The sequence below is a fragment of the Phoca vitulina genome, unplaced genomic scaffold (assembly GCF_004348235.1).
Source record: "Phoca vitulina isolate PV1807 unplaced genomic scaffold, GSC_HSeal_1.0 scaffold25, whole genome shotgun sequence".
NCBI lineage: Eukaryota > Metazoa > Chordata > Mammalia > Carnivora > Phocidae > Phoca > Phoca vitulina.
The window spans coordinates 8,684,612-8,710,606 of NW_022589728.1; the positions used below are offsets into that span (position 1 = coordinate 8,684,612).

General features: G+C 35.6%; 1 protein-coding gene across 3 annotated transcripts in view; it reads right to left on the reverse strand.

Annotated features, from left to right (window-relative positions):
- The window catches only part of TMEM68 (transmembrane protein 68), a 49,279-nt gene that overhangs the window by 11,019 nt on the left and 12,265 nt on the right, over positions 1-25,995 (reverse strand). For 2 of the 3 annotated variants that reach the window (XM_032421563.1, XM_032421564.1), the window contains exons 4-7: positions 11,412-11,579; positions 8,924-9,117; positions 3,926-3,986; positions 2,124-2,263 (exon numbers count right to left, since the gene is read on the reverse strand). In XM_032421563.1, the coding sequence (XP_032277454.1) occupies positions 2,124-2,263; positions 3,926-3,986; positions 8,924-9,117; positions 11,412-11,579 (563 nt within the window). Of the gene's footprint in view, positions 1-2,123; positions 2,264-3,925; positions 3,987-6,296; positions 6,915-8,923; positions 9,118-11,411; positions 11,580-25,995 lie in introns of those variants that run through there. The other variant, XM_032421565.1, reaches the window with a different exon arrangement.

Here is a 25,995-nt window from a genome sequence, read left to right on the forward strand (position 1 = left end):
CCCAAACAGAGGCCTATCCTAATTGAAATGTATTTGGTAGACAAATTCCCTAGTCTGATAGTTAAGGGCCTAAAAATATAGCTCCTACTTACTTTTCCGGTTTCATCTCAACCAAACCCTACCCATTAAGCTAGTGATTCCCCAATTGTTATTAAGTGCTATTGAAGGAAAAACAAGGAGAGGGTTTTGGTCAGGTGAGAATGGAAAATGTGCTTTGAAACAAAGTTAAATAGACCTCTTTGTTGCAGGGCTTCTTAGAACCTTTAATATGTTAATGTGTTTTGCAAAATTCCTGGAGGAGAATTTATCGGGCAGTTTTTCCCAACCCTGCTGTTCTAACCCCCTCAGACTGCTCACCATTGTTGGTACATGGTCAACTTCCCTACCGCCATTTCTTTGTTCATACTCTTCCTCCAACCCCAAGTCCGCATGTCCAAGTCACATCCTTCTTTCAAGACCCACCACAAATGCCCTCATTCCAGAAAGCTTTTCCTATTTTTTCCTTCACAAAGCAGTCTTTTTCCCCTTTGAGCTTCTACTGTCTCACTCAAATTCAGCCTCCATATTGTTCCCAGTGATCTTTGCAAATGCAAACCTATTACACCATTCACCTATTTTCAAGAGCACCACATGCCACCCCTGCCCCAGCTTTCAGGAAACAAAATCAATTATAGGCCATCATAGTCCAGACCTGTCCTGTGTTTCTAGCCTCATCTCCCATAACATATATTCCTTTTAGCTATAAAAGACTACTCTCAACTCCCCAAAGATTTTATGCTATATCATATTGCCATCCATTTATACATTCAGTTTCCTCTCCCTCATTACTCTCTGTCCAGCTAATTCCTTGTCTTTCCAAACTGAATTCAACCATCACCTCTCTCAAGGAGGCATCCCCGATCTAATTTAGATATCTTTCCTTTGTGCTTCCATAATACCCTAAGACAGCAGTTCTCAATCAGATGGGATTTTGCCCCGCTGGGCGTTACATGAAGAGGTCTAGAGGCATTTTTTATTATCACAATCAGTGAGGGTCACGTGAGGATGGGGAGTGCTACTGGCATCTCGTGAGTAGAGGTGAGAGACAGTGGTAAGCATCCTCCGGTGCACAGCACAGGCCTCCACAACAAAATGTCAGTAGCACCCAGGTTAAGAAACCTTGCTGTAAGCACACCATTGTGGTTAATGCATCACCACATAAACGCTGATTTAGTTCTTCAGCTCCCACACTGGACTGCAAGTTCCTAGGACAACAGTATTCACTATTGTTAATAATGTTAATACCCAGCATTCACGGAGCACTTACTGTATGTCACTCACTGTTCTTTTTTTTTTTTTTTTTTAAGATTTTATTTATTTGACAGAGAGAGACACAGTGAGAGAGGGAACACAAGCAGGGGCAGAGGGAGAGGGAGAACAGGCTTCCCGCGGAGCAGGGAGCCCGATGCAGGGCTCGATCCCAGGACCCTGGGGCCATGACCTGAGCCAAAGGCAGACGCTTAACGACTGAGCCACCCAGGCGCCCCTCACTCACTGTTCTAAACAATGATCATGTACAATCTCACGTAATCCTCAGGGACAACTGTGAGTGGGTACTATTCTCTTCCCTGTTCTGCAGACTCCCTGAGGTCACACTGCACACGAACAGTGGAGCTAGGAACGACCTGATTTCATAACCCACACTCTTGAAAACTATTCCATTTTCCTGCCAGGATATTTCTATCAAACAAGAACAACACTTTCGTTTTATGGAAGTCAACTCTTTCTTCTGGACATCACTTATGACACTTTTTAATTACCAGTGCCAAGAGCCCCAACCTCTCAGCACTTGTGACACTTTAAAATGAGTGGTTCTTTGCTGCGGGGGGCCGTCCTGTGCATGGTAGGAAGTTCCCCAGCACCCCCGGCCTCCACTCACTACATGTCTGTAGCCCCACCACCTCCCAGGACCTGCCTGTCATGACAATAACTGAATGTCTCCAGACACTGCCAAACGGCCCCTGGGGGAGAAAGCGCCACTGATCTCAGGAACATGTCTGTGGAATTAATTAATGAATTCAATTTTAATATAATAATTGAAAGTAAAAATCTGCTCAAAGATTAAGAAAGAAAGAATAATTTACCTTTTCAGCTAATTCTTCTGCTGTTATCTTTGGATCATAGGGGATAGGATCACCTAAATAGGTGCGTAATTTCACTGGAAAACCGCCATACATTGGAGCAAACGGATAGCGGAATTTTTCATAAAGCCACCTAAATAACCCTGTTTTAAAGTAAACAAAATTATTTTAATTGGTTAAATATTCTGAGCAACTGTAAACTTTCAAATTAATAATTAATAATGTAAGACTTAGAAGAAGATAGCAAACAGTATCATCTCCTGGCAATTAATACGTTTTTTTTTAAAGATGAGCTTTTCATCAATTCTAACGAATGTAGCACATTAATGTAAGATGTTAATATGAGAAGCTGGAGGGTGGTGAGAAGCTTTATGAGTACTCTTTGTACTTCCACTCAATTTTTCTGTAAAGCTAAAAATGACCCCCAAAATAAGGTTTATTAATTTTTTTAAAAATGAGCTTTCAAACATATGAGAATTTTAAAAGGCAAACCAATTACTATTATTACAAAGCCATGGGTAAAGACTGCAACCAAAAGCTAGAAGCTAAAAAGTCTAGAGACTCACAAATAAAGACTTATATGAATAAAAGAAAAAAAATAAAAGCATAAGATAAATTCACATAAACATGAAACTAAAATGCACCAATAAATAGGTAAAGAAAAAAACATTATTGTAAATTAAGAAAAATGCAGAGTAGCAAAGAATCACTAATGTTAATGACCAAGTATGAAATTTAGCAAGATTAAGAGCAGTAATAATGTAAAATAAACTGGAGGATTAAGTAAAAAAAGAAAGTCAAAAAGCAGTCAACAGTAATTTTTAAACCACTTTATAATTAAAGAAACAAAATTAGGAATAATTTCTGTTATGCAACTTAAATTCTGAAGAAATAACCTGAGAGAAAATTAGAAGAAATAATTCTACAGCAACAGCTAAACCTCACATCAATCTGCCTTTCCACCTTAAATTTGAAAAAGAAAAAGGGAAAAAATGTTAACACCTAAAAAAAGTAATAGAATATCAACAACATACCAACATTACACATAAAAGAAACAACAGAAGTTTAAAGTTTTTTAGGAGGGGATCTGTATGTGGATAGGAACAATATAGTGCTAGAGATATAAAATATAGTCAGTCAAATATATAAACCATAGGGTATAAAAACAAACTGAAAATTTCAAAATAAAAAGAAAACAACAGAGGAATTGCAAAGAAAAAGCACTTCTAATCGTTATCACTCCTATAACTACACTCAAAGCTTATTTTGTTACCCATAAATTAAAGTTAGGCAAAAAGAACTTTACAATATAAATGTATCATGGTTCAAAATATTTAAAAAGCAAAAAACAAGAAGTAACAGAAATGAACCAAAGCAGACGATACAACCTTAGGTTGTTAATCTTAATTCAGTATCATATTGTCATCCATTTTTAAAGCTGTAACTTCTTCAGCAGTGAGTTAGGAAGATAGTCTGGGCAATGGGTACATTTGTTCTAAACCTCAACAGCGTGGTTCAACCAAGGAAATTAGATAACTCACTCTGTAATTTTAAGAAGCCCGTGAAACAAATAAGCTTCAGTATGTATACGAGACTCTTAATAAAAATCTAACATCTCAGAACTGCCATTACTTAGAATCAGTTATCATTTAGACTTTAAATAGAAAAACATCTAAATAATATATCCATTATCTAAAGTAGTAATTCAAAAGAATTTCTTAGAGTGTTCAAAAGCCCAAGTATTTCAAAGATTATATTCTAAATATTACATTATAATTAGAAAAACCGTACGAATCAGAACTTACTTGTTCCTCCAAGTGATCTAAATCCTTCTCGAATATTTTGTGTAAACATAGGAATAATGGGCTAGAGAGAGAATTTGAATTAAAAAGTGAATATATTGATCCATTCAATATCTCCACTGAGTCAATAATGCAAAATTTTGAGGGCCTGTTCAAGATTATGAAAATGAGGTATTTTTAAAATAAAGGTATACTTTTATTACCAGTGTGATTTATCAGACTAAATTTAACTTGATCATCTGTAAAAACAAAAATTGGAAACACTACCCTCTAGTGGTAATACATAATATTTCATTTACCAACTTTCCTACCTTCCACATAAACTCTTGACACTCAAAAGATTGCAGTAATCATTAATTTCATTAAATAAAATTAATGTGGTAAATTAAATTGATTTTGGTGGCCCACTGAATAGTGTGCTCACTGGAGAAAAAGTTACAAGGTAGATATTCCCTCTATGGGGAAATTTATATAAATTTAAATGACAGGTTTTGGCAAGATGCTGTCACAGAACTACGGAAACACTATTTTTTTGTGTGTGAGATTATTAAATCTAAAAATTTTGAACATCAATGAAAAGTATAAGACTGCAAAAAAAAGGAAAATATATAAAACAATTCCTTTTATCATTAATTTTAGAGGATTTCTGCTCACAAGTTCATGGTTTTTATTATTCCATGAATATCTGTGATTAAGTATGATTTTTTAAATGGAGACCTTAATTAAATGTCCTAAAACAATGATGAAGTAGCAAAGGATCATGTAAGGAGGTTCCACCATGGTGAAACTGAAGTAGATAAAAAATTGAATAAAAACACTTTAAAATGCACATAAAATACATTGAATTAAACGATGTTTTAGAATTTAGAAAACTGAGTATCACTTTACTTACATTCTACCATCAGTATTTGTCTAATACAGAGTTATCTGCCTTAGTGAACAGAGTTTGAGATATTTAAATAAGCTGACATTTAAAAAGCCATTCTTACTCAGCTGTGGAAAACAGTAAGATATGGTGGACTGAAGGAAAGGGACTACAGGTATAGCTTTCTTCATAAAACTTATTACCTCACACAGAACTACTGATCATTTATTTAGTGTATTTCTCCCCTCTCCAGAAGGAAGACCTCTAACAGCAGAGACATTGTTTTGTTTACTGCTGTATCCCCAGCACCTGAATAGTGCCTGGAACAGACTAGGTGCTGAAACAAAGTGTGATGGATGAATTAAAGAAGGAATGAAGACACAGGACAGAGAGACAATGCACATAATGAAGTAGTTTGTATTCTCTGAATATAAAGTGTCGGAAACAGGCAGCAGCAATCTTAAAACCAGTTTGGAAAAAAGAAGTCAGGTAAAGAAAGGCACTCTGATGGAAGAATTTAAAGTTTCATGGTGTTAATTCACAAAGCTAAAACAGAAAACACTGACTCTTTCATACAAAATTCAGATTATGATCTAGGAAACCACCACTAGTTTTGCAAAATAGTGACTGCTGACATCCTAATGTTTTAAAGAGTTATAAAACGTCTTTAGAGTTGAGAACATAAAATGCCCAAAAAGGACCAGAAACCTTTCAGCTCGTATATATACCCTTTGTCTTCTCTGACCAGTACTGCTGGATTTATGTCTGACTGGCATGAACCCCTAGGTTCATACTGAAGCATGCACTTTATAAAGACTCTTCAGGGTACATACCACCCTTTAAATAGCTTACTCTCCAGAAGCTCGATATATCTAGAACCTACTAAATAGGAAAATGCTTACCCTAGCAGGCTCAGTATTCCAGGCTAGAGTCTGGGCATACGGTTTCTAAATTTGCATTCAAGCTAACAGCCTTAAAGCTATAAGCATTACTTTATTACAACTTGATACTGTAATACAATTATCCATTCCTTTCCTTGTACACCTTTTGCATATAAGGTATTAGCATAAGTAACCTAGAATTAAATTGTTTGCATGTATACATGTGTCTCCTTATGTACTGTGTGCACATATGTGTGCAAGAGAAAGAGAATGTGTATTTTGTTAAAACTATTCTTGGGGAATTAGTTTAATATGGTCTTAGAGTCTAAACTTTGCCCCTAAAAATAAGTGAGCACCAATGGACAAGTTACTTACCATGTCTATGCTTCAGGTTCTTCACGTATAAAGTGGGAATAATAATAATTATACTATCTCAAAGGTTATTTTATGGATTGATATAATACATATAAACAATTTTATTAAAACAAATGTTGGGGCGCCTGGGTGGCTCAGTCGTTAAGCGTCTGCCTTCGGCTCAGGTCATGATCCCAGGGTCCTGGGATCGAGCCCCACATCGGGCTCCCTGCTCAGCAGGAAGCCTGCTTCTCCCTCTCCCACTCCCCCTGCTTGTGTTCCCTCTCTCGCTGTGTCTCTCTCTGTCAAATAAATAAAATATTAAAAAAAAAAAATGTTATCTTCTTTTACATCAGTTGTTTTCCAACTTGAGTAAATGGGCTAATATTTTTCCAACTTATTTAGATATGAAGTTCCCTAAAAATTCTCAGCAATTTCACAGAATAAGAGTGACTTAAATTATATTAAAAAGCCTGTAACTTTCAGATAAACCTTAAACATTTTTTACCAATATGGTGTGAACTTGCATTGACAATCTAAGTTTTTTCACTTTAATTTGTTACTATGTCACAATTTAAATGTAGTTATTCCTCCAACAGTCTTAAATTTTTACCCAAAGTTTATGATGATTTTGTGAGGACTATGAAGGGGTTTTCCAGATGGGATACTTGTACCATTTACGACTATCTCTATATATGGTTGAAAGAGCCCCCTCATGTATCTGGAAGGTCCCTCTAATCTCAAGGTCAGCAGACTCACTGTGAAATGTAGTCAGGGATGGCAACAGCCCCGGTTGCCTGTGGTCCTGAACTGTATGCTCTGCTCTGCTTCTGCCTTGCTGTATGACCCGATCCCTCCATCCCTTCATCTCTCTGTGCCTGAGTTTCCTCATCTGTAACATTGGAATAATTATATATGTCACCTACTTACTGTACAAGTACTGACATAAAGCCTTTAAAAGCACTACAAGAGGTTGGGGTGGTACAATAGTTATCAAATGTACAATGCTATCCTGTAAATCAACAATGTTAAGGATTTCTGGCTTTAAACTTACAAAAGAATGTTTATAAAATGTTCTCAAGTTTCATACAAAAACCTTAAATTATCAGATTATCTTAATTAATTATCTAGAAACTCTAGCAAAGATTGAAAAAAATAGTTCCTTTCTCTCTATAATTTCTTTCTTTCCGGCCTTCTTCCAGGCAATGTTCCTTAAATCTGTGGAGTTAAGGATGAGAAATTAGAATCTCATGATCAATTTATATAATTCCAAATCTATTTTTGTCATTTTTACCTTTAAACTTCATAAGAAATAATCCTTTCAAAATATAAACCTGAAAATTAAACTATCTTGATTAGGGTTTTCGCTTTTATCATTGCTTTAATAGACATTACTTTCATTACCCTTAATTTTTGTACAATGGTGCATATATCCTTTTGTACTTTATATTATTCATATATTCTAGAATTTTGTTTTATACATCAGCGCTTAAGACTTTTTGGGAAATAAAATGTGCTATGAAATTAATTTTCTGTATCACTAATACTATTAACAAAAAGTTAAATTCCAAACGTCCCTTTCTAGTAGTGCTTAATATTGTGTTAAAAAAATCAATTCAGTTCAATTCAAATAGCCTACTAAGTGCTAGTCATTGTACTAAGGACTCAGAATATAAAAAGATGATCTTGTCCTTAGGGAGCTTATAATCTACTGTAGGACAAGAATGTTTAAATTTTTATGTTGTCTATTATTAAACACTTGGGCAAGTACATTAACTCTTATTCTGGGATCACATTACTAAAGCACTACAGCAATAACTTCTAGTAGTTACGTGTACATGTGTACAGGAGAGAATAAAGCTCAATGCATTTTAACTCTGCAGTTAAAAAAAGAAAATTTCCGTTTTTCTCCAAATACTGGTCTTGGGTTAGAATGAGTCATCCATAAACTCTTTCTTTTTAATCCTTTTTGCAAGATGAACAGGCAAGCTAAGGGTGCATACTGGTCTCTATGTAGCAGCAATGGGTACACAAAAAAACTGAGACATGAAAGTATTGGCAACAGTCTCTAACTAATTGGCCTGGAAAAAGAACACCATCCTGTCAAAGGTCCTACCATTTCTTTTTCTGACAGACAATCTACAATGAAAACAGAAAACAAAGAAGAAACATTCCATAAGTAATAAGTAAGTGTTTCATAGGATAAAGTACAATATGGAGACCAAAAAGTTGAGAATTACTTTCCAAAGCAAAAGAAAAGGACAAAATGGCTTTCACATTCTCCAGTCTGCTAAGTAGAATAATTACTGTGGATCCCTGAGGAACATTAATTTTATTGACTAATTCTTTTATAAAATCTTTTTAAAAGATCTAAATTACACTAATATCTATTTCTCATCTTTATTCATACTATCAGATAGCTGATCACATTTGCTGATAAAAAATAATAGGCGTTATGTATTATTCAAGTCCTATTATTATACAAATTGGTCACAGATAAAAGAATTGCAATGAAACCAACCAACAACCATCACTGAAATATGCCAACTCAATCATACCAAAGGCTTAAAATACATAGAACTGAAATGATTATACTTTTGAAAAAGGTGTAACTGAAGGAAAACAAAAAATTTTACAAATCTAGTTAAAAGAAGCTGGATTTTGAAATGTAAAATAAAACTTGGATGGATATTTGCCAAATTTCCAGATTGAGTTTTTTAAGATGGCATTCCAAGCTCAAGGAATATTTCTCTATCGTTAACCTTACAAAGAGTTATGTACGCTAATTTTTAAGTAGCACAATGAAAGTATCTAAATTCTTATATATTCTGGCCCACTACGTAAGCATTTATTTTAAATTCAACCTAGCTTTACTTTAATAATTAGTTTTATACAACTCACCACTTTTGCATCAATTGCAACCTGAGCGAAGCCTTTACGATTACCCCAAATGATGTTGTAGGTTTCATCACTAATTAGGGCTTCTCGAACTCCACCTGGTGAAATAGCTAACAAGTGACCACTCCTCAGAATTTCAACACATTTTTCTCTTGGTCCATGTAGAGCACAAAATACATCAAGTAATAAACTAAACCCTGTAAGAAACATTAGCATGAAGATATATCTTAAGTACTTCTTGTCCAGTTCTTCAAGACAAAAATCTTTACAACCTACATAAATATCTATACTTAAATCAGTAAATTCCTTTTCTTATTTTTTTTTTGAAATCAACAAGAACTCTTAAGGCTTACATAAGATTAACATTGCTGGTAAAGTAATAACTATGTCTTATTGATCACCTCCTACTGATCATCTCCTCAGCAATCACCTACTACTCGGTTTACAGTACATATTCAAACTCTGAATTAAAACTCACAAAATCCTTGGAAAACAGGGATTCTGATCCCCATTTTTCAGACAAAGAAAGTTGGCTCAGAGGGTAAGTATCTTGCTCAAAGTCACACACCTAGCCGATGGCAGGGCAGAGATTCCAGTCCAGGTATGTTTAGTCCAAAGCTCCTTCCACTGCATCTCAGGGCCAAACACTGTCTACAGTATTTATTAGAGCAATCAGAAATGATATCCCATCAGCAATCACAAATCTAATCTTCCTTCAACCCTATAAGAAAAAGAATCACTCAAGAGAATGTAAATCTGACTATACTTAGCCCTACCAAAACTGGCAAGCCATAACCAAATCTGCTGAAATTAAAAGTTAGATGATGTTAATCCCACAATTAAATTTTTTAAGTCAATAATAATAGCAAAATCATTAAGAGTTTTTAATAAAGTGATGGTTTAATTCAGTAACAGCCAACTCCAAGTCTTAATATTATACAGTTTTTCAAAACACAACTATTTATGGATCAAAGAAATAATCCTATCAGTAATTAACTATTTTAACCAAATCCTAAACCGGAACTTTGGAGGACTGATGTTATTGTAATACATTATTTTTGAGAATGGGAAATATGAGTAGTGAAAACTTCTCACAGGTTTAAGGATCTGAAGCAAGATTATAAACATTATTAAGATTGAAATAATATTCACCCCATATTATATTAAAAGCTCATTAACTTAACGGGATGCATTTTCATAATAGGTTTCATAAATTACAAGATCAGAAAGGGGAAATCTTTTTAAAAGCCAAGTGCTAAATAAAAATATTCACATTATATTATGTATAAAAAGAAAAAAAATGGAAGCAACCCAATATTCTATAAGAGAAAACTAGTTAAGTAAATATTTTAGTCATACATTAAAACTATTCTTTATAAAGCATGTAAAATGTTAATGCTAACATTACATTTTTTTTAAAAAGAACACAAAAGAGTTTGCATAACATGCAAAAATATGCAAATTAAAAATGAAGTATGATAAATAAAAATGATAACTGGTTATGTTAGGGTGGTAAGATTATAATGATGTTTTTCCTTTTCTCTAGTTTTCAAATTTATTATAAAGTGATCATATTGCTTTCTAAAGAAAAACCTTTTCTAACCAATTTAGCTTATACAGACACAAGGATACCCAAAACATTAACCTTGTCTATGAAAGCCACTGAGTAGACTGTTATTTAATTCATTGCTTGGTGTTTGTCTCTCTGGTTGATGGGTGGCTTTGGCTTTTATTATTCTAGGGGACATACTATAAGCTTTGTTGGCTTATTTCTGGTCATTCAATGACAAAAGAAAATAGGATTTATTACCAATGAGTTTATTTTAGAATGGCTTTTTAAAAACTCTGTTTAAAACTATTTGGTTAATTAATCTTTTTAAAAAGGTATAAAGCCTTTACGAACAGATTAAGAATATAGTCCTTAATTTTAAGAGTTATAAGTCTAGACGGCAAGTCAAGTATGATGAAGACATATAGACGCTTTAGGATAGGATTTCTGAAGCAATATTATTATATGAAGACAAAATATATCCTGGTTGATTTTTTTAAATAATTCTGATTTGCTATAATACTGATAGTAATCAAACTTTAATTACTATGAAGTTAAACTCCAAAAATCATATCTCATTGAAAAATTCATCATATGAAAAATCAACTACCTTCTATACCAAAATATAAATTAATTACGTGGCAAAAGTTACAATTTATTTTTTTAAAGTGGAAGTTCAGCATTTAACTTAGAAAAATAATGACTAAATACCTGTTTATAAAGAAAAAAATTAGATAACATTTTTGACCATAATGTTTTGATATTTAGATATACTACCTAAATAGCATAATTAGATATTCCCAAATTAGAGCTAAGTGCATTACCCTAAGAAGGCAAAAAGATTTTCCAAATGATACTAGAGACCTCAAGGATACAGACTTTAACATAATTTGATCATGTTAATTAAACATTTTTATATCACTATCTACAGTCAAAGTTTACCTGGGATTTTAAAGACAAAGTGATCAGCTACTACACGGCAAGTTCTGCCTTTATGGATAAAAATTTTAGCCATGAAGTAGTAAAAATCTATAGGAATAGCTCCATGATAAAAAATTATAAGTGCTGGTCCTTCTTCTGGTATTTTTTCCATCCCATGAACTTCATAACCTGTTAGAAAGACAAAATACAGATGCTTAAAATATATTTATTAGTTTATTTACACTAAAGGATGTTTACTAAGTCAGAAACTCAGTCTTTTCTTATAGAAGTGCATGAGCCTTCCTTTTTCTCCTTCCCTTCTTGCACAAATCAGTCCTACAGCCATTAGGTGGGCCAGAGCGAAGTCTGGGGTGGAGGGGTGGCCTGGAGTGCATGCTGGAGCCAAGGCAGGGTGAGGAGGGCATCCACATGAGGTAGCCCAGAGTCAAAGTCCAAGCAGAGTTGTGAGTGCACCCCCACAGGAGGAGAGCCTAGAACACGGTGCTGGGGCCTGAGTTGGAAAGGGAGGGGACCCACGGGTGGGATCAAGCATGAGGGTTAAGAGGATAGTATGCAGACACTTCAGTGGCCTAGTATGGGGTATCAGCCCGAGTGGGGTAAGATGGTGTCTGTGAGTGGCAAAGGACGGCGGCAGTGATAAGAGGTTGGTTACATACAGGGGGGTTGGTCAAATGAGTCTACACATTAAGGATAACGTGAGCCTGGTTTTTCACTGTTGGAGAAGGTAGCTACAAAAACAGAAAAGGAGAAAACTAGAATAAACTCAAGCCATAAGAGAACCTCGCCCCTACCCTAAAAGTAAAAAAAAACAGTATGTCAGAAAGCTGAGGTTGCTCTCTCAAATAGATGAATCGACAGCTCCAATGGGAGACAAGCTCCTCTAATGAGAGACAAACCAAGGATGGGAGGAAGACGTAGGTGCCCTAAAAGTAGACAAATAGAAAATAACTGAAATGTTAACAAATTTAAAGGCCAAGTGCAGGTGACCATTGAGTGTAGAATCACCAGGAATCCCAGATACAAACAAGACTTCACACTCACCAACATTCCTCCACAGGACTCAGTGGTTGCTTACAAGAAAAAGCGGGGGCACGGCAGGGAAGAGACCCAAGAGAGCCCCTGCAAATGGTATAGAGAACAAAACCCCACTTGCTTCTCAGAAGCTTCCCTTGGAAAAGCAAAACCTGACACTGGGAGAGGTGCAGGAAACTCTCCCATCCCTTCTAAGAAAAGGGCATATACAAAAAGCATCTGATGCTGGAAAGGATAGAACTCACTCCCCCTCTCCCCTCACCCTTGCCTCACCCTACCACTCCACTCTCAGGCAGAAGTCCACCATTGCTGGGAAAGGGTAGAAGCCAAAGGATGAGGTAGAGAGTAGGCCCAGGTTCTAAAATGACATCAAGCAGAGATCTGCTACCACTTGGAGGAAGAGCAAGAGACTTGCTGCCAACCCCAAACTCCCAGGTACACAAGGCAGAGTTTGCCTTCCACGGGGAAGAGGCAAAGGGACATTGAGAAAGCCTCACACCTGAGCCTCAGGCAGACAGGACCTCTGTACAATTCTGGCTAAACCAAGAAAATTGAAGAGTGGCCCCTGTCATCCCCAACCCACCACAAGCTTCACATGGAGTTTTAAGCAAAGGCAAAGAGAGACCCCCTCTGTGGCACGTATACTGGATTGAGGATGGAGAAGGAAGATGGAGAAAAACCCTCTGGCACTCCAGGCCCTATACTAATGCACAAGGTAGCAGCAGGATTTTGTAGTCTGTGCTGAACTGAAGGTACATAGAGCTAGGATAAAACCCAAACCTAGTTTAATTACAGATTAGGCTGAATTAAAGTCCACCCGACGCTAATGGCCTGACAGCAAAAGGTCAATTTTCAGTTATAAGTATTTACCTCATTCTCTACTGTTCTTTTACAAGTAAGACCCAGAATTCAATAAAAAGAAATTGTGAGACATACAAAACATCAAGAAATAAATCCATTGTCAAGAGATTGTCTAATCAAAAGAACCAGACCCAAATGTTTAAATTATCAGATAATAACTTTAAAATAACCATGGTTAATATGTTAAAGGACTTAGCAGAAAAGTGAACACATACATAATCAGATTAGAAATTTCAGCAGATGGGGCGCCTGGGTGGTGAGGTAGGTTGAGCATCCTACTCTTGGTTTTGGCTCAGGTTGTGATCTCAGGGTCGTGAAATCAAGCCCCATGTCGGGCTCTGCACTCAGAGTGGAGTCTCCTTAAGACTCTCTCGCTCTCCCTCTGCCCCTCCCCACTGCACACACACTCTCTCTAAAATAAATAGATCTTTAAAAAAAGAAAAGAAAGAAATTTCAGCAGATAGAAGGAAATTATAAAAACAATGAGTCTAATGGAAAGCCAAATACTTGAATGAGATCTAAAGATTAGTAACATATCCATGTTAATTTCCTGATTTTAATGGTTTTGTTGATGTTAAATATGAGAACATCCTTATTTGTAGGAAATATACACTAAAAGTGTATATTTAAAGAGAGGATAATGTAGGTACTTATAGTCAAATGATTTAGGAAAATAAGTTCTTTGTATAATACTTGCAATATTAATTTTTAAAAAGTCTATGAATAATGGGCGCCTGGGTGGCTCAGTTGGTTAAGCGACTGCCTTCGGCTCAGGTCATGATCCTGGAGTCCCTGGATCGAGTCCCGCATCGGGCTCCCTGCTCGGCAGGGAGTCTGCTTCTCCCTCTGACCTTCCCCCTTCTCATGTGCTCTCTCTCATTCTCTCTCAAATAAATAAATAAAATCTTTAAAAAAAAAAAGTCTATGAATAAAAGCAATAGTCATTATTGCCTTCTATGAAAAAACCATGTAAGATCTTAGAATCATAGAATCTATAAAATATAAAGAACCTTTGGGTTCCAACCTAATAGACAATATTAAAACTTAAGACTATCTCTGGTTGTTAATCAAGGCTATTCAAGGAGTCACACATCTGTGAAACATCAAGCATGTTTCACATTTGTGTGAATTTATTCACACATTGTGTGAATTTATTGAATCCACTAGTTTCTATAACATAATCTGGACCTTTCTGTGTAAGCTTGATACAGAGTAGTTTCACAGGAGTATGAGATTCTACTTGTTACCAGCAGGTTATAAAAGGGGGAAATGAACAGATAAAGGGGACTAGTGAAGAGGGTCAGGGCAGGAGACATCAATTAAGTTATGGCTTCCCTGAGGGGCGCCTGGGTGGCTCAGTCGTTAAGCGTCTGCCTTCGGCTCAGGTCATGATCCCAGGGTCCTGGGATCGAGCCCCGCATCGGGCTCCCTGCTCCACAGGAAGCCTGCTTCTCCCTCTCCCACTCCCCCTGCTTGTGTTCCCTCTCTCGCTGTCTCTCTCTGTCAAATAAATAAATAAAATCTTTAAAAAAAAAAAAAAAAAAAAGTTATGGCTTCCCTGAGATAACACAATCTAGAGTAAAATTTAACAGTTAGTCATAAAATAATTCATTGAGGGCCTGCTTTGGCATACTAAATAATTCATTGATAAAAATAAAACTCTTAAGAAACTCTTGACCCAATGCAAAATAAAACATCATTTAAACTGTTATATACAAATGGGTAACTTACTAATGTTGCAAACTTTTGTTTCATTCACAAACATATAAATTATATTTTAGAAATTCCCCCCATTTTATTCATCAAAAACAAAAATGATTTATAAAATCTAACTACTACATGCAGGGGAAAAAACTGTGATGAGAAATTTGAACTAGATGTCAAGAAAACATCTCTCCTGTACTACAAGTGAAATTAAAGACTCATGCCACCCCTTATCTCTCCTTCCTGCCACATTGTTAACCCTATTCCAAGTCACTATAAGGGGAACAAGAGTTTCAGTAAGACAAGCAAATGACAAGATGAAAGGTTGGTGGAGATGGAGAGGGGGATGACCTCTGGAGGCTTCCTTCTAACATGACCTAGTTTACGTTGGCTTCCTGTCCATACTTTTTTTCTCCTCTGCCAGCTAAAGAGATTAACCTGCCTACTGCCCTTTACACTGCTATACCAACACATTTTTTAAGGCAATCCTGTGCTATTGGTGTTTGTGGGGAATATAAAAGATTTAAGTAAACTCCACCAATGCTTCAGAGGAAAATGCCCTGCATATTTTATCACAAGAGTTGGAACTTATACTCTGGGTAGCAGATGAAATGTGAGCATGGCTCTAGTCATAAGATCTGTTTTTCCTTCCCATCTCACTGCTGTCAGGTGCCACGTGGACCTCAGGCTCAGCCGGTCCCAGCAAAAAGAAAAAAGCCTACTGAACAGCCCATGAGTCAATGAAGAAATCAAAAGAGAATAAACAATACCTTGAGACAAATGAAAATGGAAATATACCATAACAAAACTTGTGGGATATAGCAAAAGTGGTTCTAAGAGGGAAGTTCACAGTGATAAACGCCTATCTCAAGAAAATAAGAAAAATCTCAAATAAACAACCTGACTACACCTCAAGAAACTATAAAAAGAACAAAGTATAGAAGGAAGGAAACAGAGTGAGAAGGGAAATAAGTGAAATAAACACTAAAAAGACAATACAAAAGATCAATGAAACCAAGACATGGGGCGCCTCGGTAGCTCAGTTGGTTAATAAACCTTTGCCTTCAACTCAGATCATATCCCAGAGTTCTGGGATTGAGCCCCACATCTGGCTCCCTGCTCAGCAGGGAGTCTGCTTCTCCCTCCGCCCCTCCCCCTGCTCATGCTCTCTCTCTCTCTCTCTCTCTCTCACTCTCTAGCTCCCTTTCAAATAAATAAATAAAAATCTAAAAAAAAAAAAAAAATCGAGATGGCTCTTTGAAAAGATAAATGAAACTGACAAACCTTTAGCTAGACTCATAAGAAAAAGAGAGTACTCAAAAAATTAAATCAGAACTCAAAGAGGGGACCTTACAACGATACCACAGAAATACAAAGGATAAGAGACTAGTATGAATAATATACGCCAAGAAACTGGACAACCTATAAGAAATGGATAAATTCAACCTTCCAAGACTGAATCTTGAAGAAACAGAAAATCTGAACACACCAATTACTAGTAAGGAGATTGAATTAGTAATCAAAAACCTCCCAACAAACAAAAGTCCAAGACTAGATAGTCTTCACCAGTGAATTCTACCAAACACTTTAAGAGGAATTAATACCAAATCTTCTCAAACTCTTCCAAAAAAGAGGAGAGAACTCTTCCAAACTCATCTTACAAGGCCAGCATTACCCTGACACCAAAACCAGACAAGGACATCACAAGAAAAGAAAATTACAGGCTAATATCCTTGATGAACATAGATGTAAAAGTCCTTAACAAAATATTAGCAAACCAAATTCAGCAATGCATTAAAAAAACCATATACCATGATCAAGTGGAATTTATTATAAGGATGTAAAAATGGTTCAACATTTGCAAATCAATCAATGTGATAGACCACATTAACAAAACGAAGAATAAAAATTATATGATCATCTCAATAGATGCAGAAAAAGCATTTGACAGAGTTCAATATCCACTTATGATAAAAACTCTCAACAAAGTGAGTATAGAGGCAACATACCTCAACATAATAAAGGCCATATATAACAAGCCCACAGTAACATCATACTGAATGGTGAAAAACTGAAAGCTTTTCCTCTAAGATCAGAAATAAGACAAGGATGCCCACTCTTACCACTTTTATTCAACATAGTACTGGAAGTCCTAGCCAGAGCAATTAGGCAAGAAAAAGAAATAAAAGGCATCCAAATTGGAAAGGAAGGAGTAAAACTGTCAGTATTTACAGATGACATGATATTCTATACAGAAAACCCTAGACACTCCATCAAAAGACTGTTATAATAAACAAATTCAGTAAAGTTGCAGAACACAAAATCAATATACAGAAATCTGTTGTGTTTCTGTACACTAATAACAAACTATCAAAAAGAGAGATTAAGAAAACAATCTCATTTATGAAAAAGAATAAAATATCTAGAATAAATTTAACCAAAAAGGTAAAAGACCTATACACTGAAAACTATTAAGATATTAATGAAAGAAACTGAAAAAGATACAAATAAATGGAATGATATTCCATGCTCATGGATTGGAAGAATTAATATTGTTAAAATGTCCATACCAGCCAAAGCAATCTACAGATTCAATGCAATCCCTATCAAAATCTCAATGGCATTTTTCACAGAAATGGAACAAGCAATTCCAAACATTTATATGAAACCATAAAAGATCCCAAAGAGCCAAAGCAATCATGAGAAAGAACAAAGCTGCAGGCACCATCTCAAACTATATTATAAAGCTACAGTAATCAAAACAGTATGGTATTGAAATAAAACCAGACACACAGATCAACAGAACAGAATAGAGAGCCCAGAAATAAACCCATACATATATGGTCAATTAATTTTTGACAAAAGAACCAAGAATAGGCAACGGGGAAAGAATAGTCTCTTCAATAAACAGTGTTGGGAAAACTGGATGGTCACATTTAAAAGAATAAAACTAGATTACTATCTTCCTCATACACAAAAATTAACTCAAAATGGATTAAAGATTTGAACGTTAAGACCTGAAACCACAGAACTCCTAGAAGACATAGGCAGTAAGCTCCCTGACATCAGATTTGGCAATGATTTTTTAAATCTGATTCCAAAATCAAAGGCAACAAAAACAAAAATATACAAATGGGACTGTATCAAACTAAAAGCTTCTGCACAGCAAAGGAAACCACCAATAAAATGAAAAGGCAACCTACTGAAAGGGAGAAGTTATTTGCAAATGATATATCTGATAAACAGTTAATGTGCAAAACACAAAGAACTCCTATAACTTCTCCCCCAACTCAAAAATAGCAAAAAAACAAACAATCCATTTAAAAAATGGACAGAGAATCTAAATAGACATTTTTCCAAAGATATACAGATGCCCAACCAGTACGTAAAAGATGTTCAACATCACTAATCATCAGGGAAATGCAAATCAAAACCACAATGAGCTATCACTTCATATCTGCTATAATAGTTATTATCAAAAAGTCAAGAAATAACTGTTGGCAAGGATATGGAGAAAAGGGAACCCCCATGCACTGCTGGTGCGAATGTAAATTAGTGCAATCACTATGGAAAACAGCATGGAGGATCCTCAGAAAGTTAAAAATAGAACTATCACACCATCCAGCAATTCCACTTCTGGGTATTTATCCAAAGCAAACAAAAACACTAACTCAAAAAGAGATCTGCATCCCCATATTCACTTTAAAGCATTATTTCCAATAGCCAAGATATAAAAACAACCTAAGTGTCCATGAATGGATGAATGGATAAAGATACAGTATATATACATACAATGGAATAATATCCACCTATAAAAAAAAAAAAAGAACAGTATCTTACATCATCTGTGACATGGATGGACCTTGAGGGCATTATGCTAAGTAAAATAAGTCAGAAAGAGAAAGATAAATACTGTATGATCTCACTTATATGTGGACTTTAAAAAACAAACAAACAAACAAACAAAAAAATGAGCTCACAGATACAGAGAACAGATTGGAGGTCACCAGAGGCAGGAGATAGGGGGTGGGCAAAATGGGGTCAAAAAATATAAACTTTAGTTATAAAATAAATAAGTCATGGTGATATAATGTACAGCATGGTGACTATAGTTATACTGTATTATACATTTGAAAGTTGTTCAGAGAATAAAACTTAAAAGTCCTCATCACAAGAAAACAAAATTTTTGTCACTATGTATGATGATGTATTTTAACTACTCATTGTGGTGATCATTTCACATATATACAAATGTGAAATCACTATGTTGTACATCTGAAATATGTTAATTATATCTCAATTTTTAAAAAGGAATAAAATTATAAAGTGATACAGAAATTGTTCTTGCTATTACTATTTTTTCATGTCATAAAAGAAACACCAACTTTGGTTTATACTCCAATTCATTCAATTAAATAAAAATGTAGACATCTTTCTCCAAAAAGAACCCAAAACAAGGGGAAAAAAACACGCATTTAGAGGCCAATGGCAGAATTAGGCTCAAAGTAAAAGGAAGCCAAGAAGGAAGAAAATCTCAAGTGACTAGAGCAGAAAAGGAAAGGAAGCTCCTAAAGCCATACTGCCCCACACAGAGCAGCTGTCCCAAGAAGCCCGCCGTTCATGTGTAAGAGACAAAAGGAAAGTCCAGAATATGAAAATCTGAAACTATCTGTTTCTTTCCTTAAGTTTAACCCCATTTGATTTGCTAAGAAACAAACTTGAATAATGAAGACTTCAGTGTAAATTTTAGAGCAGGAAATTCATTTCTGAAGTAGTCTATAATGTCTTCACCCAACAGATGAAAGTTAAGTGTGGTAACTGTGATTCTAATATTAAAAGAATGAAGTACTTGGTAATATCTCAAATGGACTTAAAATATTAAAAATTGAATTTAATGATTTTTTTGAGATTATGTATACTTTTAACTTTTCTTTCTAATTACCTAGTTCTAATTCAAGTAATTGGATTTACTTTTGACTCTACAGAACAATCACTGAGGTGGTCTCGAGTTACCAAAAGAATCAATTGTCTCATCAGATAAATTTTTTGAGAAATAAGAAATACTTCTTTGAGGGATACTACACAGAATATTTCTGAGGTTCCTTCTTGCCTTCCAGAATATTAAAAAAAAAATTAAATAATTGTACTTACATAATACCAAATCATCAGCTGAAAGCAGAAACATTCAGTTAATTCAATTATTGACAAAAACTATGGTTTACCACAGTGGCAATAAACATGAAGTCCAAATATTAAATGGTGTCACTCTTAAAGCAAAGATGTGATATACCACTTACTGCTCAGAAAGCATCAGATTACACTCCAGTCCAACATTTTCAAGGTCTTTTAGAGCCCAACTGCCTATCAAGTGTTATTAGTCAAATTCTTTCATGAATTATATGGACAAAAGGTGGCTCCCTAAAAATACTTTCTCATCTTTGTGCTTCTATTCACATGACTGCCTCTAAATGGAATGCTTCCTGTCCAATGTTTCCCTGTCTAGCAGAAGTAGAAACATTAGGGGCACCTGGGTGGCCCAGTTGATTGAGCGTCGGACTCTTGGTTTCGGCTTGGGTCATGATTTTAGGGTCACAGGATAGAGCCCGGTGCTGGGCTCCACACTCGGCATGGAGTCTGCTTGGGTTTCTCTCCCTCTACTCCTCCCCCCTGCTCTCTCTCTCTCTCTCTCAAATAAGTAAATCTTAAAAAAAAAAAAAAAAAGTAGAAACTTAAGGGCACTTTAGCTCTTCTTCCCTCAAGACTCCATATTTACCTGGTCACCAAGTCTTTACGTTTTACCTCCAAAACCTCTTAAATCTATCACTCCCTCTTCCCAATGTTAGTTTCAAAGTGCAGTCCTATCATCTCCTGCCTATAGTATACCAAATACTTAGGGGATTTCATGAACAATACAAGCTCAGGTAAAGTAATCACAATGGCAATTAATTGTCACTGTCCATCCAACCACTGTCCGGGTTGGGGGGGGGGAGCAGATTTTGAGTAGTATGGACCCTGGGCCCAGGTCACACAGTGGTGGGGCCAAGGTGTAAACCCACATTTGTCTAACTCCAAAGTCTGTGCTCTCGCCCTATACTGTAACTTGTACTACAGATATGCCCATACTAAGCTACATCTGTGATTTGCAAATGCTGGTTGCAATCTATTAGTGAGTTATGAAATCACTTTAGTGAGTTATGAGCATTTTTCTTTTTAAATAAGAAAGTAGAATAGAAAATAAAACATCACTGTAGAAAGTACATATACTTTTCATGAAATAGTGTATATATATATATATGTGTGTGTGTGTGTGTATACTTGATAGCAAAATGCATTTCTTACTAAAAATAATAGTAAAAAATGTGATGGCGTAAAAATATCTTGAAAATGCTAGGGACTCTGGGCGCCTGGGTGGCTCAGTTGGTTAAGCGTCTGCCTTCGGCTCAGGTCATGATCCCAGGGTCCTGGGATCGAGTCCCACATCAGGCTCCCTGCTCTGCGGGGAACCTGCTTCTCCCTCTCCCACTCCCCCTGCTTGTGTTCCCTCTCTTGCTGTATCTCTGTCAAATAAATAAATAAAATCTTTAAAAAAAAAAAAGAAAATGCTAGGGACTCTGAACATAGGTATGTTAAGTTGAACTTAATAATGATCAAGATACAGACAATGTATTTTGGTGCCATCCAAATTATTGGAGAGAGATGCTCTTTGGGGTGCCCGGGTGGCTCAGTTCGTTAAGCGTTCAACTCTTGATTTCGGCTCAGCTCATGATCTCAGGGTCATGAGATGGAGCCCTGCATCGGGCTCCGTGCTCAGCAGGGAGTCTGCTTGAGATTCTCTCCCTTTCTCTCTCCCACTGCCCCCCCCCCGCTTGCATGTGCTCTTGCTCTCTCTCTAAAATAAACAAATCTTAAAAAAAAAGATGCTCTACAATTATGATAGCTAACATTTATTAAACATTTAGTATGTAATAGAAATTATGCTAAATACTACTTTATATGAAATTTCACTGAATCCTTAGGAAAATGAGGTTCAAAAACATTAAGTATCTTGTTTGAGGACGAAGGTTACTTACATAGTTTTAAGTGGTCCCCCCAAGATATTTATCAATTACAAAATAAAAGATAGCAACTTTATGGTGGAGAAACCCAGAGACACCTCCTTAGCCACATAATCAAAGTTAGTATCACCAGTAATAAGACATATCAACATCATGAACCTCTGATATAATGCACTGAGAAGGACACATCATCATTTTTGTGGTATTCTTGTCAAATATGCATAAATATGCATAACTTCAATCTCATTATGAAAAACATCAGATCTAAATTGAGAGTCTACAAAATAATTGAGCAGTCCTCTTCAAAACTGTGAAGGATATGAAAGACACACACAACAAAGCAAAACAAAACAAAACACCTAACTAAATAACCATCATAGATTGGAGGAGACATGACAACTAAATGTAGCATGGGACTCTGGTATAAGGACACTGGTGAGAAAAGTTGGTAAGAGTTGAGTAAGACCTGTAGCTTAGTTAATGGTATTGTACCACTATTAAGTCAATAACTGTAGAAATGGTTATGTAAGATGTTAACATTAGGGGAAGCTGGGTGAAAAATATGCAGGAAAAAATATATTTTTGCAACTTCTCTGTAATTCCAAATTTTTTAGAAAAAATCATAATGGTTGCAAAAGGCAGGGAGGAGAAAGGAGAGGGGGAAGTGGGAAAAGGAGTTAGGTAACTTGTCAAGGCCAGCAGCCAGTAGTTGGGGAGAACCCGGTTTTAAGCTCAGGCAGTCCCTCACTCAATAAAAGACAAGAGAAGAGGTTAAAGGAAATGCTTTTCCAACTGAAGTAGAGAGGGGATGTCTCTTAATACCTCAATTTAATTAATAGACTTCGCTACATACTGTTTAATTTATAGGACTCTTCTAGTGAATAAAATGTATCCATTTCTTTATGAAATAATAATAAAATATAAAGTAAAAGAAAGTTAAGTTTGTGCTATTATGGCCCATTTTAAAAAAACTCTAACTCGGGGCACCTGGGTGGCTCAGTCGTTAAGCGTCTGCCTTCGGCTCAGGTCATGATCCCGGGGTCCTGGGATTGAGTCCCGCATTGGGCTCCCTGCTCAGCGGGAAGCCTGCTTCACCCTCTCTCACTCCCTCTGCTTGTGTTCCCTCTCTTGCTGTCTCTCTCTCTGTCAAATAAATAAAATCTTTAAAAATAAATAAATAAAAGTCTAACTCATATAACATAAATAATAAACCATAAACCAGCCTACTTAATCAAACCATCGTATTTTTCAAAAATTTTGTATTGCCAATGAATTTAACCAGTTATGACGGCATTAGGTAAGCATACATATTTTCAGACAATGAAGTAAATTTCCCTTGTAAAACAAAATAAAACAAGATAAAACAAACAACTAAGGGGCATCTGGGTGGCTCAGTCAGTTAGGTCAGGTCATGATCTCAGTGTCCTGGGATCGAGCCCTACATCAGGCTCTCTGCTCAGTGTGGAGTCTGCTTCTCCTTCTCCCTCTGCCTCTTGCCCCTGTTCATGCTCTCTCTCTCTCTCACTCAAATAAATAAATAAAATCTTTAAAACAAAAAACAACTAAAAGCCCCAAAATGAAATATTCCTTACTTCCCTAAGGTGAAAGTTACAGTCCTCACCTTTACAGTTGTGCTAAAATATATAGCTTTTACTTTTCTCAAAAACATCTAGATATCTTACTGAGGACTCTTCCTGATCCTATTAATTTTCAGGGGAAATATTAAATATTAAAAGTCCAGCTTTTAAAAATATTCATATTTTCTAGGAAAAATGTTTTTTTGAAAAATAAGTCAAAATTTTTAATAGTTTAAAAGCTAACTTGGGGGTAGGGATTTCATCGACCTACCACCAAGCAAACTGCCTAGAAATGTAGGTATTTAAGAAACATCAAATTAATATTTTTTGATTTACTACAGGCATTATATTATGCAGCAAATAAGAATCAGGAATTTTTTGAAAAATGACAACATTAAATTATGTACAGTATGACATAAAATACAACTTCAAAACAGAAAACACTAGATAGATTCTTATACAAAGATACTTATAGTGAACAAATTATAAGTGATGGTTCAACAGATAACTGACTAAATTCATTAAGATTTACAGAGTTCCATGTAGTCATTAGAAGTCACTAAGGCTTAATGACATGAAAAATACTAGTTGGCAGCACATATAAAAAATTATAAACACACCACAATATTAACAAAATGCAATTGCAATAGTAAATTTTAGGTGACCATCGTTTTCCTTATGTTTTTTTGCCACTTTTTTTTTTACAATGAACATTTTTATTAGTTAAAAAATTCCTTTGAAGATTCTTTTAAAAAGCATGAATTAAAACTGATTTGATACCAATACAAAATCCAAATATGCACACAAATGCCTTTTATATATGTCACTAAACAACAGGGCAAAGAAAATCATTTTTTCCAGTTTTATTGAGAAACAATTGGTATGTATCACTGTGTAAGTTGAAGGCAAACAGTATCATGGTTTGAATTACATATATTGTGAAATGATTATTACCACAGTAGGTTCAGCTAACATTCATCATCTCATATAGATAAGAATAAAGAAAAAAATTTTTTCTCCTTGTGATCAGAACTCTTAGGATTTACTCTTAAAAACTTTACTATATATTGTACAGCACTGTTAGCTATAGTCACGTTGTACATTATATCCCTAGAACTTATTTATCTAATAACTGGAAATTTGTACCTTTGACCACCCTCCTCCAATCCCCCTTCTCCAACGTCTGCCTCTGATAACCGTAAGTCTGACCTCTTTTTCAATGAGTTTGGGTTTTTTCTTTTTTAGATGCCACATGTAAGTGAAATGATACAGTATTTGTCTTTCTCTGACTTATCTCACTTAGCATAATGCCTTCAAGGTCCATCCATGTTGTTATAAATGGCAGGATTTCCTCGTTTTTTTAATGGCTGAATAAGGAAAAATCACTTTTAAAAGAGTATCACTTATCCTAATAAAATATAATGTCAAGTTACCATAAAAAATTTAAAACAGACTAAGAACTATATATTTTACTTCCTCTCAGCCATAAATGCATATTTAAAAATACCTCGGAAAGCTCAATACTACACTCTCCGCAGAAAATCAGCAAAGAAACAAGAGCTTTGAATGACACACTGGACCAGATGGACCTCATAGATATTTACAGAACATTCCACCCTAAAACAACAGAATACTCATTCTTCTCGAGCACACATGGAACTTTCTCCAGAATAGACCATATACTGGGTCACAAATCAGGTCTCAACCGATACCAAAAGACTGAGGTTATTCCCTGCATATTCTCAGACCATAATGCTTTAAAACTGGAACTCAATCACAAGAAAAAATTTGGCAGAAATTCAAACACTTGGAAGCTAAAGACCACTCTGTTCAAGAATGTTTGGGTCAACCAGGAAATCAAAGAACTTAAACAATTCATGGCAACCAATGAGAATGAAAACACATTGGTCCAAAACCTATGGGATACTGCAAAGGCAATCCTAAGGGGGAAATACATAGCCATCCAAGCCTCACTCAAAAAAATAGAAAAATCCTGAATTTACCAACTAACTCTACACCTTAAAGAACTAGAGAAAAAGCAACAAACGATGCCTAAGCCACGCATTAAAAGAAAAATAGTTAAGATTAGAGCAGAGATCAATGAATTGGAAACCAGAAACACAGTAGATCAGATCAATGAAACTAGAAGCTGGTTCTTTGAAAGAATTAATAAGATCGATAAACCACTGGCCAGACTTATCCAAAAGAAAAGAGAAAGGACCCAAATTAATAAAATTATGAATGAAAGGGGAAAGATCATGACTAACAGCAAGGAAATAGAAACAATTATTAGAAATTATTATCAACAACTATATGCCAATAAACTGAGCAATCTGGATGAAATGGAGGCCTTCC